The 15,728-nt window shown below is 41.8% G+C and overlaps 2 protein-coding genes across 2 annotated transcripts; both read right to left on the bottom strand.

The window, feature by feature from the left end:
- Positions 1-65: 65 nt before the first annotated feature.
- Positions 66-12,598, bottom strand: LOC131126173 (retinal guanylyl cyclase 2-like). Its single transcript, XM_058068423.2, has 24 exons — positions 11,469-12,598; positions 10,436-10,683; positions 10,130-10,360; positions 9,387-9,542; positions 8,966-9,108; positions 7,631-7,786; positions 7,063-7,212; positions 6,718-6,934; positions 6,507-6,582; positions 5,440-5,524; positions 5,081-5,197; positions 4,915-4,998; positions 4,244-4,420; positions 4,022-4,175; positions 3,792-3,935; positions 3,564-3,712; positions 3,293-3,456; positions 1,978-2,101; positions 1,843-1,911; positions 1,537-1,711; positions 1,316-1,414; positions 1,149-1,234; positions 896-981; positions 66-761 (listed from the first exon to the last, which is right to left on the bottom strand). The coding sequence occupies exons 2-24, from the start codon at positions 10,674-10,676 to the stop codon at positions 674-676; spliced, it is 3,171 nt and encodes a 1,056-aa protein (XP_057924406.2). The 5' UTR covers positions 10,677-10,683; positions 11,469-12,598; the 3' UTR covers positions 66-673.
- A 157-nt stretch (positions 12,599-12,755) lies between these two features.
- Positions 12,756-15,434, bottom strand: eif4e2rs1 (eukaryotic translation initiation factor 4E family member 2 related sequence 1). Its single transcript, XM_058068425.2, has 7 exons — positions 15,272-15,434; positions 14,361-14,442; positions 14,154-14,288; positions 13,927-14,031; positions 13,711-13,863; positions 13,365-13,501; positions 12,756-12,933 (listed from the first exon to the last, which is right to left on the bottom strand). Exons 1-7 carry the CDS (start codon positions 15,286-15,288, stop codon positions 12,894-12,896), a joined length of 669 nt encoding a protein of 222 aa, XP_057924408.1. The 5' UTR covers positions 15,289-15,434; the 3' UTR covers positions 12,756-12,893.
- Positions 15,435-15,728: the final 294 nt, after the last annotated feature.

The following is a 15,728-nucleotide window of genomic DNA, read 5'->3' as shown; positions in this document are numbered from 1 at the left end:
GGACAGCGGCCGTGCAGAGAGACCCCCCCAGAACCACGGAGGCCCCGTGGAGGGGACGAGAGGACCAACAACAACAAGGCAAGGCAGCTTTTTATTTCATTTACAAGCTACAGTTAACTTTGTTTCAGACTTATGTGACATTTATGAAAAATGAGTTTCCTCTAACCATCACTTTGTCACTAAAGTTACAAGTGAATCTTTCTACGTCAGAATATTAACAGTGGTGAACACATTTTTTTCTTATATGACCATTAAGAATATTACTGTGTCTTAGTTATTTAAAACATTGCCTCTAAGGTTAAATACGGTTTTATGATGGCATCAGCTTGATTCTTTCTACTGCTATTATTTGCATTCGGAAAATGATTTTAGATTAGAAACAAGGTGGAAATTGACCTGTCCTGGAATGGACTGTGATTTTTGACATTTGAAAAGTTTTACTGTAGATAGACAGAAACACTAATTGAGTAAAAAGCACCTATTAAGATCATGCACTGAAAAATATAATTTCATTGCAACACATTTCACTATTGCAAGAACCACAAGAGGCACAAACAGTGATCAGGAAGCCTAATGTTTTTTTTTTTTGCTTGTTTTTTGTTTTAGATTTGCATCATAAACTCAGAGGTAGTGTGTATATGTGTATGTGTATGTGTATGTCCGTTGGCAACGTCTATTTCTTCATCTTCTTCTGTCGGTCCAGAAACTTCTGTCTTCTTTCAACTGGGATTTCATCAAGGCTGATACCGTGGTTACTGGCCCTAAAGCACACACACCAACGTACAACAACTTAGCCAGAAGGAAAAATGTCCCGCACTGATTCATCTTTAGCCATGCCATTTGTTTGATTAACGTTCATGCTTGTGTACGTGTGTGAGTGTGTGTGTGTCCTTACCCTCCCAGAAGGTCTGGAGGGACAGGTAGAGGTTTATTGAAGTCGTCTCTCCCCACCAGCCAGTAGGTGTCCTCTGAACCTTTCACCTAAAACCACAGCTTAACTTTTTATCTGACTTAATTACTGTTTGACAGTTTCAGATTTGCATGTCATCTTTCAAAAGACTGCAAACATATCAGCCATAAATCAAGATGGGACCATAAAAGACTCATATTGTATATAAATTAACAAGTGAACAAGTTAATGCGGGTACCTGAGCTTTTCTGGTCTCCATGTGGTAACCCTGTTTGAGACTTGTCAGAACCTTCACTGTACTCAGACTGATGTGGATTCTGTAGGCTACAAAGTACAAAATTGTTCAATATTGTGCAGGTTCGCAGTGGCATTATTGGATGTATTTTTCCTGTTTTGTCTACGTACGAAGTCCGCTGGATTCCATAAGAGAAGCTGTGGTCACAGTGTCTCCAAACAGACAGTACCTGGGCATCGTGAGACCCACCACGCCTGCCACAACTGGACCTGGGAACACATTTTTAGCATAGATGAACATTTGATGTGATGTCTGTGTATGTGTCACTGTCAGCTAATATCAATCGTTCTTTTTTTTTTGTGTTCTCACTAATGTGTGTCTGTGTGTATACCAGAGTGAAGTCCAATTCGTATCTTCACTTTAATTTCCGGCATATGTTTGATCTTGAACGCTCCAATGGCGTGCAGGATATCCAGCGACATGTTAGATACTTCAGCTGCATGCCGATTTCCATTCCTGTTGGGAACGCCGGATGCTACCATGTAGGCATCACCAATCGTTTCAACCTGCAAAGAGAAATGATTACTTTGGTCTTATTTGTTGTTCGGTAAACCGTGACAACACAACACTTTGTACTTCCTGGAGTTGCTTCCAAATGGAACCATTTGATCCTGAGTTTAAGTTGAAAGATTCCTACCTTGTAGACATCATGAGAAGCAATGATGGCATCAAACATGGTGTAGAGGTCATTCAGCAGGTCCACGACCTACGCAGGCACGATGCAAACAATGTGACATAAATACAATGGCTGTGGGACTTGAGCGGTTTGTACCTCGATGGGTTCGCTGAGAGCAGAGATGGTTGTGAATCCAACAATATCGCTGAAGTAAAGAGTGCAATCGGCGTAATGTTCCGGGCGAACTGGCTTCCCTTTCTTGAGAGCCTGAGCCACGGACCTGAAACAATTGTTATCCATGATAGAAAGTAGCACATCCATGTATTTTTCTATAAAAGTCTAAACAAGAGGTTATATCTGAGTGCAATAATTGTCATGTGCATGATTCCTGCGGTGGCATAGTTTAATTCAACCAATTTAATAAAGCATTTGAGACAAAAAAAACAAAAAAACATGAGGAACTCCCACGGGACGGCAGAAAGTCATTGTCCATAGAAGGAAAGAACCAGCCTCGGTCGATGGAGAGTAATGTCGGGTTTAAACGCTTCATTGAACGCCTCAGTGAAGCCGCCGCCATATTGTCGATAAAACTATGCCGCAGAAGTAATTGGGTCAGTTTTTCTCATACCTACAGTTGCTGACTATTGTTCTATCATTGAGTAATATCCCCTGATTTTGTCACATTCCACGCTACAAATTAAAAGTAAAATTATGTATGATTCATGCTATCAGATTGATTTATCGGCTGATACTGAAGGGTGCAGTATTAGGGCAATAAAAAGTAGATTTCTCACTTCAGCGTTTTAGCTTGTTGTGGGACACAACAGGAACCCATGATATTAATTATTATTATTATTGTGCCGTTTGTGAGATATTTTAAATCTGCAATAAAAGCCTGTTGTTCCAGCGCTCGAGTTTGGTGCTTTTCTAACAATTACTGATACCTAGCGACCAATGTAGAATGCTACATTCACAAGTGAATGGTGGTCTTAATGGCTTATGCTGTATTTGTTTATTTTTATATTTATAAATATTAATAAAATAAATTAATTCATTAAAATATTTATTATATTGTTTATTTTAGTTCATTTCGCCCTTTTTATTATTGAAAATGCTTAATTCAGGCAAAAAATAGCTTAAATATGCACATTTTAATTCAACTAATATTAGTAGTCAACCACAAAACTAACTACTTATATATTGATTAATTGTTGAAAAAATGTAATAGAGCGAGGGAGAGATGTTGGAACCGTGATGTTGAGAGGATGACTATCACACAAATGATAATTACTGAGGAAGATTTTGTCAACCCTATAACCCTTCGTATGACTCCCAGTGACGCAAGGCTTGTTGTCCTCATGTATACACAAACGTATGTAAACATACAGCACAGATACAGTATATCTGTTTAGCTAGCACAGCAAAAGACACAAGTAAAAATGCTAAGTATTTCAGCAAATATGCGTCTTACTTTGGCAGCAGTTGTCCTATGAGCTTCTCCGTCTTGTTTCTCTCCACCTCAAGCTCATCAGTTCTTTCACGGATGAGATCTTCCAGGTTTGAACTATATTGCTCCAACATTCGTAACATGGAGTCAATAATGTTTGCTCTCTTCCCTCTGTTGATGCCTCGAAACTGCAACACAACAATGTCCGTCACATTCAAATCTCTTATCGTACTGTCAGCTTTCCCCATGTTCCTGAAGCTGGGATTGTTTGATTTCATCTCATGTGGTCAGTCACCTGTTTGAAAATGTCATCGAAGCTCGGCCTCTTGGCATGATCTTCATTCCAACATTCGTTCATCAGATTGAGACATTCGGCTGGAGCTTCATCCACCGAAACGATCGGCCGGCAAAGGGGAGGTGGCTGCTTCAACCTCTCCAAGATCTCTGTGGTACGATCCACAGGACGCAATGAAGGTGAACTGCGGTCCATCAGGACACATTTTACGACGGAGGACATTCTCACCGTCAGCAGGCATGTCCATCATGGCATAGGGTGGCGTTCGCGAAATCACTTCCTGGATGATGATGGAGAAACTGTACACGTCCCCAGCCTTTGAACCTCCTCTGACTGGAGACCTCAAAAGCTCAGGAGCGGTCCACAGCAGGTCTGGTGGACGAGCAGAGACAAAAACACCCAAACTTTAGAAGTCCACTATCACATTTTGGATTAGTGAATGGGCAGAAACATCTCACCTTGTGAGTCCTCAGGAAGGATGAGTCTCTCTGAGTGAAGGATCATGTGAAGTCCATAATCACTGATCTTCAGAACAAAGCGTCCATCAACTAGACAGTTTGTGGACTTCAGTCGACCATGACTTAAACCTCGTAGGTGGAGATGCTTCATCCCCTGAAATACACCCATTGATCACGGTTAGCTTCAAGAATGATTGGACTTGAAAAAAAGTTCACTTTCACCTTGATGAGGTCCATCAATAGAGACGACTTGAACATCCAGTCCAACCTCATCTCGCTATCAGCTAAAAGGTCTGCCAGGCTGCCGCGAGGGCAGTGTTCAACCACGAGAGCAAAGATCCCTGAGTCCACAAACATTCCCAAGTAGAGGTTCAAATTTTCATGTCGCATTTCTCTTAACTGGAAAGACAGAAAAATCTGATGTTTGGCAATCAACTGCCAAAGAACATCTTTAAGATCTTTTGGACTCCAACGTGAGAAAGTAAAGGCAGTCCGATGCTCAACATTGTATGACACCGCAAGAGCCAATAATGACGACATAATTGACTCAAAACATGAATACAGTGGAACCGACGTGTGATGTCAACATAAGCAGAATCATCAAAAATGAAACTAGCCATTGAAACTTCTGACTTTGGCCGGAGACAAAAGAAAACTGGGTGATTTTTCAACCCACAGCTGCTTATTGACATGGTCACGCTTCCATTTGTTTCATGTTATTTTATACTTTTATATAACAGAACTGGTGTGGGAATTTCATTGTATGACTACAACAACAATACAGCTTTCATACATGCGCAACCGGCTTAAGCTGGACTGACTTAATCTGGTTCCACTGTACGACGGTTCTTGTCAACTAATCAATTGAGTCACGTGAGGATTCTCCGTCATACATTGCTGAAGAGTTTCCGTGTGTTCTGATTGACAGCTGCAACTGTCCTTCCTCCTGGGATCTTCTTCAGCCAAACCCAGTCGCCCTGCGAACAGCACAGCCAATCAGAGTACACACATGAAATGAAACCACCAGTCAGAGATGTGGATGTGTTTTTTTTTTTGTACCTCCAGTATTCCGATATTTGAGCTCTCGGGTGTTGTCAATATGTAGCTTCTGGCAATCGAGCGGAATGGAGTTTTAATTTCGAGAAGACTCCTCATGATTGACTCGTCGTTCAGCTTCTAAGAAACCATCACAATTGACATTGAATAATGCTAACCGGCTTTCGTCTATTCCAAAATATTCCTCTGACGATGTACTAAAGTAATACGGTGGTTCAAAATCTTTGACTCCTCAGTCGTGTTACAAAGAGCAGTTTTAGGGTCGGGCTAGTTTAGTTTAAACAGTGTAACTGGTTTGCGATTTACTTCTATTTTCTTAGTATGGCACCACATATTAAACAACAACTTTGTTGCAATCAGACCTTCCTGCTGACTTGAGTGTCGATGAAGACAATGTCATCCAATGTCAGAATGAGTTTTGTCATGTTCTCCGCCATCCTGCGTTTCCTGAGGCAAACATATTGTAATTCAATGAATGACATCGGGTTAGCAATGTGAGAAATATAACTACTCCACAGAATGTGTGTGTTTGTGAGTATGCATATAGTAATACACATACTGGATGTACTGCATGTACACTACACATTTAACAAAAAAATTTAAATGCACTTGTTTTTGTCATGAGCTGAACTCGAAGGAGAAAATGTTTTATTATTCTGTATATATCAAATCAAATAAAATCAACTTTATTTGTATAGCACTTTTCCTGCAAAGACATGCAACACAAAGTGCTTTACAGAATTAAAAACAATTACCAGAATTAAAAGGACAAACAAATACTAAGAAAGACCCTCCCTACCTCCCTCCATACTAGACACACACACACACCCACACACACACAATCACACACAGTAGGGAGACGTGGCATGGCACTGAGGATCGGGGAAACGCCACCTTTGGGGCCGTCCACACTGGGAGGAGCCGCAGGCCGTGCCATCGGGGGACCAGCACCCGGGCCCCCTGACTTCGACAGACGGGCGGACCTCCACATTAAAGGGAGGACCCCCGGCCGGCCGGTTCAAAGGGACCCAAGGATGGCACCCCCTCAGCAGACCCGACACAGCCCCCAGTGTGGAGGACCCCCCCTGAGGAAATACTGGAGTTAAAAGCTAAAAACTAAAAGCATAAAATAGGACTAAAAATATAAAGAGGACCGCAGGTAAAAGCAGATCAGATAAATAAGAAGGTGCAAGGGCATTAAGACATTTAAAAACCAGTAAGAGAATCTTAAAATCGTAAAAATCGTGTATATGCAAGCACGTAAGTGAATATGAAAGTGATTTGGAAAGTGATGTGCTTGAGAGAGATATACCTTTTGTGTATACTATTTAAGATCTTTGAGTTCAGCTCATGAAAACTGGAGTTAAGTGTTGAGTTTTGAGAGTTGAGCGTGTCCACACTCAAAGTGATATTTCAGTGGGCCGTTTACCTGATCCAAAAGTAAATGGCTCCAATCAGAAGGCAGAGCAATATGCAGCCAAAGAAGCTCATCACAGCATCGGAGTCTACAAGAGAGAAAATACAATTACCACTTACCTTCATGGATAAATGGACTCAATGACGACACAAAGTTTTATTATGCGCTGGGGGCTAGTCTAGTCTGTTTCAGGTCGGTAGATCACCACAAGCTGACACATCACCTCCACAAGCCTCATCAGGGTTGAACCAACAGGAAGCGGCACTCGGGGGTTTTCCTCCCGGGAAGACAAAGGAGCGACTCAGCTTTCTCAGGTAGCTGACAGATCCATCGGTTTGTGTTGGAGCAAGTGTGTGTGTCGGCACCAGTCGATCTCCCTCACTGTCCAACACCACGTATGCGGCTTGCAAACCACTGCCGTCTCTACCGCCATGCAACACCTGGTGGTGATCACATCTGAGCGTTATTTACCGTTAAAAGCAAACCAAAATTAGAACAAAACATTGAGCTAAATGATATGCTTGTAGCACGAACCATTTTTGCATTTGGTCTTTGAAACATTACTGACCTGATTAAATCCCTGGTAGTCAAAACCTCCATCTGACTGGGCCAATTGATCACCCGTCACCCAATGTCCACCGGCTGCCTGGCGACGCTCCTCTACAGCCTTAGCAACGAAGTAAACCATGTTGAAGATGGTCCCAAAGAGTGGAGACACCTGTTGACAGTTAATCCCAATGAAAAGAGCTTCTAGACGTCAAATATCACACGACAAAGTGCTGCAATTTGGCTACACTGTACTGTACTGGTGGTATAGCGTGTACATGTCACTACCTTACAGGCAGATGGTACAAGTGGTGGTATGGATGGTTGCGTTAGGAAGGGAATTTGCCGTAAAAACTAAACCAAACAAATCAGACAATCATCAGTTAATTGTCCTCATTAGTCGATTTCTCCTTGAGGGATTCAATCTTTCAAACTTTCAGCTTGTCCCATTCAGGGACACCATAGCAGGTCATGGGTTTCCTTTTTTTCCCTGCACTTTGAACCTTCCTCTGTCAGTCCTACTACCTGCATGTCCCACCTAACCCCATCTAAATGTTACATGTTTGTCTTTAGTTTGTTTTTGTTTTTACCTCAGTTGCTGCCACCGCAGATCGGATCTCTCGGTTCATTTGAGCCTGACGAAAGGCTTTGTAGAAATTCTGATCAGATGCCATGGTGACAGTCAGAACGGAGCTGTAAGCATGACGAAGTTGGGTGCTGTTGGTCAGTTGGGGGAACACCGTGTCCTTGTAGAAAAAATAAAGCAGAAAGTTTTTTTCTTAAAAGGACCTGTTGAGTTTAGTGACAGCTACACACGATAACCCGGACAGAAAGCGTTCTACACCTTCCAGATTTTGCTCCTCTTTCTTCAGTATTTCCACTGACTTCATGTTTCCGACTGAAACGGTCTGTTTCATTAATTCTACCCCCAGCACTCCTCTAGGTACGATTCAGTCACACACCCAAGCGCTCCCGAGGACTTCCGGATACGTAGCTGCACGTTTAATTGATTTCATTGCATGAAACAACACTATAATTAGTTGTGGCCTTTGTTAGCAGGGCGTGTCCAATAAACAAGCATACTCATACTCTTTGATTAATAATACACAGTCTGTGATGTTTATGTTTAACAGTAAATTCTCAAATACAAATAAGACAAATTTGACCATACATCACGCAATGCTAATGTCAGATTACCAGGAATGTACACTATTGTAACTATTCATTACACAAGTTTTGATATGAGGGTGACTGAGAGGGAGACATGGCCTATGGCAGCGGGTTGTCTAAATTACGACCCAGGGGCCATTAGCGGCCCTCATCTTGTTTTTTATTGGTCCATGGCACATTCTAGAAATGAATGCCTTGTCCACAAGGAAACATTGCTAGGATCTTTCTTTTGGCGAGTTGAAACAAAATTTGCAACCACACTGTGCCGGATTAGTAAATAGTTGCGTCCAGATCTCTGTGTAAAGAAGGTGTAATACACCTCCCTTCTGGTCATGTGATGGCGATGAGGTGGCAATGGGTCAGTGACATATTTGTTTTCTAAAAATGACATATCGCTTGATTACACAGAAACAACAAGCAGGCCTTTTCAGGTTTTCCCACTCTGGAAGCCATTTTGAAAAAATACTGTTTCAAGGCAACTAGAACGCTGCTGAAAATGTTTCCATGTGGATGGCCCCTAAATTAACCAGAAATACAACAACAATAAAAAAAAAAGCAAAAATAATATGTTTTAATAATACGCTTTGTCACTTATAAATCATAGCTACCAAAGTTTTGTCTTTAAATACATATAAAAACTTTTTTTACAACAAAAACAACACCAAAATGGCCCTCGATGGAAAATGTTTGGTCAACCCTCATCAAAAATGATGACTCAAAATCCCTGGCAGTGCTATGTAGTTTCAGTCATTTACCTGGTAGGGCAGACTATAGAGGAGGGCGTCGTATGGAATGAAGACGTAACCTTCTGAGACCATCCCCATGTCCAGAGCAGCCAAAAGGAGCTTTCTCTGATCCTCCCCACCGACAAGAACAGAGCTCATGCATAATATCACCACTGTAAATAAAAACAAACAGCAACTTCAGGACTCTTCTCAAGTCTTAAATAGACTAACTTGCAGTTACTACGTTCCAGAAGATCCTATTCAAATCTTCGAATTGCTCATACACTGAAGGCACGCAACTCTTAAATTCAGACTTGCGGAAGTAGCCTCTATATCGGACCGAGTGTGTTTGTAACTGGAATGTTCTCAAGTAGTGTAGCGTCTTCCCATTACAACCTTCAGGGCCAGAATGACTAGGCTCAAAGGTGATCTGTGAAGCAGAAATACTGACCTTTGACCTTGTCTGCCTGTCTGATTGCTTCGAGTGCATGCTGAGGTCCATCACTGCTCCTGGTTTCCATGGTAAGAACCGGACCAACGGGCAAGCCAAGTTCCCTGAGGGCGGAGGCCACTTCTTGTCCGGTGCTTGTCCAAATGTCAACCGGAGCTAATAGTGGAAAGTTGTAGAATTGTTATTTCTTATCTGAACATCTTCCAATTAACAGGAAAGTTTCCATACAAAGTACCGGGGCTATTCAACTGGCGGTCCATAAATGACAACACACCGGTTAAAAAACTGGGAGCAAGTAACATTTCTGCAGCAGACTCCAAACTTAGGGTTTTTTTCTCAGCACATCCAAATTTTAAAGCAAACAGCACAACACTCCTATCCTGCACAGCCAAATGCAACCCCACCAGAGAAAAGCATGTTTGGTTTACAAGACACAAGTTGGTGGGTAAATATCAGATAAACAACTGTCCAAAGCAGTATAGTGTACTGTTACAATATAGAGGATCTTTGACGAGTGTAAACATTGATTCTGTGAGACTGTACATATACTGTATGACTATATTAGACATTTGATGAGGTTAAAACGGAGAAGTCCGGCCACCCTGCCCTTAGATTTCTGCAAATGTGGCTCCCAGAACAATTGAATAGAGTTGAATAGTCCTGCTATACTAACCACACTAACAGCACCCACACTAATTAAATCCCTATCACTTGACCGCACCCGCTAAGGTGATATTCCTAACCTGAAATGATGCCAACATGTGCCCAGTGAAAGAAGCTGAGAACACTGAACAGGACTCTGCTGGGTGGGGTGACAGGCGGGAGGTTTGGCCAGTCAGCATCCAGGCAGCCAGGCGATGCAAGCCCCACCTCCCAGTGTTGAGCCAATAAAGAGGCAGCATGACAAAGCATGGGATTAAAGGGTCCAATGTAGGCGTGGCCGTAACCTTCCATGTCACCAAGTTCTGCCAAAGCTGAAAAACCAAAGAGAACTTTCTTGTAACAACCTTAGTTTGCAAACATTTGAAACAATGTTGATTATATCAAACCTTTCGAAGTGGAACAGTCCTCATCTAGCAGTTTGACATCATACCAATATCCTCTGCTCAGACTGCTGTCACTCCGTAACCTTGACAGTGCCAAGTTGGCTGCTGCCGTTGGCATTGCCCTGGAGAACATCGGATCACAGGACCAGGGGCCGATCAGAGCCAACTTGAAGGTAGCAGTCCAAACCTCTGCAACACTTAGCAACCACAAACACACTCCCAGAAACCACCTGGGCAGCTTCATTGTCACTCTGTAAATCAAACAGAAACACCCCAAAAGATCGAATGAAGACATCATGGTGCTGTGTGTGTGTGTGTGTGTGTAATCCTGGTTTCAGGGTTATTTTTACTTGGCAGCTTTACAGGATTAAACACCTCGACTCAGCAGTCAAGCCACCAGCACACGACTGCAAGAGCTAATGAATGCAAACTGATCATGTCTTGCCACATGAAAACATTGATGACTGATGTTGTGCTTTTGAGTTGACCAGCTGTAAAGTACTAACAAAACAGTTCCTTATGTCATAATTTCACGGAAGGTTCCAAGGAAGCAACAAAAGGAGGCATTTGCAGTCATTTAAAACAAAAGCACCACAAACTGCGAAACTAACTCTTCATTAATGGCAGAAAAATGATGTATGCGTATCTCCGATACATACCACAGTTCCAAATCAAAACAAAAGGACACAAGTTTCACCTCATTAAAAATTCACTAAAGTCGGCGTATTCAGCAGCCATATCATACAATCATGCACGGTCACAACATCAATCAAGTAATATGTGCATTTTGTTGTTGAACTTGAATTTTTGCAACTATGTCTGACTTTCTTCTTTTTAAAAATGTATAATAGTTTTAAAAAAAAAGTCCTACATAACTGAGGAAAGTGAGGAGTCAATTTGACCAATGTAAAGACTACTCAAAGACATTTTAACTCCTGATTCCTTCCATAAGTCTATCCTCTGACTGTGAACAATAGTCTACATTTTATAAACAACAAAGCAATATGCAAAAGAATAAAGAGTAAAATCTTTTTACCTTCGTCTCCGACCTTCATTTGTTCAGAAATGCAACAAACTGACGCTGAGTCAGGTGGAACGACAGAAAGAGGCTTTGACTTTAATCCTGTTTAGTCAGTTGACATCTAATGAGAGGTTGATGGGTGGTTGCGGTTGGGTGAGCTGGGTAGACATAGCAGACATTAAAATCACAATTGAGCGAACACCTCTACGTTGCGTTAAATATGCATGTGTACTTACCACTATGAAGCTATATCACTTTTGCATTATGGTTTTGGATCAGTTTCAAATTTTTGTTGTTATGTTTTCAGCACATGGGTAGTTGATCAGGATAGATTGGGAAAGTTTCACATATTTCAGTTCAACTTTGACCCTCACACTACTTCAGTGTTTCACTTTGAGAGCTGATCTAATAATACAGATTTGGATTAGTTCCACTCTCCCAGCTGGTCTGGAGCCAGGAATAGAGACAGGATTAGCTCAACCAGAAGAGGTCTTGAAGATACAAAGAGGTGTTCCCATTCTCTTGAATTAAAATGACTCCACTGCAGTGAAAGTTATACGTCCACCATATGCATCGCCACACACAGTACATGTAAGCATGTTCAAAGTACTACTGTTGAATTCAAAACATACTCTTGAAGCTGAGGGACAGTAATGCGTGTCCAGTTTGGAATCATAAAACATTCCGAATATGTTTCCACTACCAATCTATGAGCCTTCTCCCATGCTCTGCTTTGTTGCAAAGAAAAGTAAAATGTGGCAAGAACAGGATAATTCGATAGAAGATTCAAACCACAGATTTGTGCATTATTATTCAGTTTTTTTGCAAATAACCATGACATCATGAGGTGGTACCCATGACAGAATATTCAAATAGTGGCTGAACAGACAGCAATGAGACATGTATACAGATTGGTATCAGACACCATGAGACAGGGATTTCCGTGAGGAAAGCAGGACATACAGGGTCAGCAACCCGGTACAAGTCTAAAATAACCACCTACAGAGTTTTCCAACCTTGTCTCGTCTTAGCATTCAGTCCAGTTCGAGATATTTCCTAAAGCCTGCTAGAGGATGAGATTTGCCACTTGGGACAACAGTCAGAATATTCCTCCCAATCGATCGCAATCAGCAGTCGAGCAGCATAGGAAAACTCCAACCGGTATTCCAAGATGGAAGTTTGGTTCCCTTCTCTGCTAACAAGGTGGGGTTGTGTGTTCCTCAATTATGTTTGTGGTGCTATGGAAAACCCCTTCTCCGTCTCATCCGCTTTCCAATCAGCGTAAGAAAAATAAACAATCGGTTAAACGACGTCAACTGGGTTTAATTGGTCCATTGAACACATGCACACACACACACACAATCAGCTGCAACTCCAAAATCCGGAAAAATAAATGGCGCAGTTTGATGGCATCCTGAATGAAGTCAGCTGACACAAGCGTCAGAGAGAAATCTTTGTATTTCTGAAGCTTGAATTGTCCCTAAAAGAGAAGAACACAGAATTACAAGAGTTACAAAAGCAGGACAGCTCATTTTGCAAACTATTACTTTGATGTCATGACAGTCGAACCCAAACAAACGGCTAGTTTCAGGTTTCGGTAATGTCAACAACAGCCTTTGCCAACATGACTCAGTCAGTCCGAAGGGCGCCAAATTTATATTTTCTTCCTTAATTTGAAGCTAGTGACAATATCATCTCCAATTAACCTAATATGCATATTTTTGGAATGTGGGAGCTCGCAACCCAAGCACGCACAGGGAGAACACGCAAAACTCCCCACAGAGATACGGACCCAGATCATCCAAATCTCCTGACTGTGTGGCCAACTCGGTAACCACTAGTCCACCATGCAGCCTGGTTACAGTCCCAACCACAATGCAAGTCAGTAAGAGTTAAGAGTGGCATTCATACCTGAGGCTGTCATTGTGAGTCTTGTATTCCATGATTGTGTTGGCAGGAAGGTTCAGGACTCGTCTTAAAGTGTCTCGGATTCTGGATGTTGTCGTTTGATCGTTGGATGTCCTGTTCCAGATTGAAAGAATATCCTCCTGCCACATAGAAACAGTTCATTATTTAAATACGTATACGTATACGCACTTATACTGATGGTGGGATCTCTAAACCACGAGTTGTGTTATATTAGTCTGGTATAATTTTCAGTATAACTTTCCAAATCATTCAGCTGTGAGTACATAGAAAATCGCCATATTAATGTGATATATTATTATTATTACTATATTCTAAACAATGTCCATACCTGGAAGCGTATTGACACGACGGCGCCACAAATTTCCTCCCCCACCATGAACTGCTCCCCCAACATGGCCAGAATGATGTTTTCCCAAAATCGGCTAGCGAGCCCTTTGCGAAGTCGAATGATCCACTTTCCCCCACTGCGGTTACACTCATCCTGAAGGACAACAATGCTGCGGTACAGTTGATGTTTTGGGGAACAAAGTGCAACTGTCCTTACCTCCCACATGGGCTTGATTCCCTCCTTGAACAGGTGGAAGTCACTATGTCCACTCAGGTCTCCTGGACGAACCAGATGACTGTAGAACTTCCAGAATTGTTCAACCTGGACCCAGAAATAAGCTTTTGCTCAAGCCTTTCCAACAGATTCCACCACACCACCACACCAACAGTGGGAATTCAGATATTCATAAATGCATGTACGTATGCATGTGTGTATGTTTATACCGATGCCACGGTGCCAATCTGTCGGATGTTTTGTTCATAACTTTGTGAACTTGCAGGACGACTCGGGGTTCTTCTGCTGTACCAGAAGGTGTACTTGTACTGGAGAGGATGTTCTCCCGCAGCTGGACTCACCGTCTGCACAGAGAGATACATGTGAGACAGGTTGGAGACCCCACAGGAAAGCCATATACATGGTGGCAACGTCACCTTGCCGCGATTGTTGTTATTGGTCCTGTCATTGTTGTCATGGTGACACACTGTCTCTTCCAGTCCCGCCTCTTCATTTGGCCTGAAATCCAGATAAGGGGTGTCATTGCTAACATCCAGTCAGTGGGATCATTTGTAAGCCGTTGTCATAGACCAATTGAGAGTAATCATGCCTGACAAGGTGGTGATCTCTGCAGTACAAATAATCAACTTTTATCACTGAATTCTAATCATATATACGTCTGCAGTGTGTGTTTATATAACTAAAACCCTTTCCATTTAGGTCAAAGAAGACATCCACATTTTACAGATGAAACAGAAAATGAGTGTAATATGTAATAATGTATCTAGGGACGAATTAAGGCATATCTTAATCTTGATCTTAATCTTAATTAAAGATGCTAGCATATTGCAGTTAAGATAATGTTATGACAGGATATACATTAAATAATATCTAACATAAACATAGCCAAACTGCTATAATTTGCTGACAATAAACATTCAAATCAGGAAGAGGGTGGGACATAATACTTGCAATACGTTCCAATGTTGAGCTCTCCGTGACATGCAGTAACTTTCATGACAAATTAATTTTACGCATAAAATGTGCTGAGTTCCAATAATAAACGAGCTGCTAGCCCAAAATAGTTTCCAGCACCGCACTTTGGACAGCCTTGATGTAAATCCTAAAACCATGCAAACTACGGAGTCAATTTAACTGCATTTTTTACAGTGAGTGATTAAAGGAATCGACAGGTTTATGGTGTAGTTACGTAGTTTGATAGGTCGACCTTCCTAAAAACATATGAAACAAACCTGTATGATTCATCACAGATCAGTATGCTAGCTGTTAGCCGCGACCGTTTAAGATGTGCTTCTTCGGGTCTCTCTACGTTTCTGTGCAGGCTTACCACTCCTGTTGGTCCATTCCTTCCCTGTAACACACTCTGCAACTTTCCAGATTTTTCCAACTTTCTTCGTAGACGTTTTTTAAACCTTAATTTCTACCGACTGTAGTCATGCGCTTCAGACAGATCACTTCCCTTGCTTGACTTGCAAACGCGCATGCGTAAAGCAAGGCCACGGCAGGCTTGGTTGATCTTGCAGCAGGGGTGTCCAAACTTTTCTCACCGAGGTCCGCATAAAGAAAAATGAAAGTATTGTATTGTTTATCATACACCCTGAACCCTAACAGCAATCCCATGTACAGTGTCTAAACATGTGCATTTTATAAATCTTTCAAAAATAAAATATAATTCATCCGGACAAAAACAACCAAATTGTCCCTTTTCACACATAACAACCATCTTTGATAACCATATAAATTGTAAGCATTTTGTATGGCCTCGATAACAGCTTGCTAGTCCC

Source organism: Doryrhamphus excisus, linkage group LG2 (genome assembly GCF_037039965.1).
Source record: "Doryrhamphus excisus strain RoL-2023G ecotype Guam linkage group LG2, RoL_Dexc_Guam_v1.1, whole genome shotgun sequence".
Classification (NCBI taxonomy): Eukaryota; Metazoa; Chordata; class Actinopteri; order Syngnathiformes; family Syngnathidae; genus Doryrhamphus; species Doryrhamphus excisus.
Note: the sequence above shows the minus strand (reverse complement) of the source record. Positions and strands in the feature narration are given on the sequence as shown.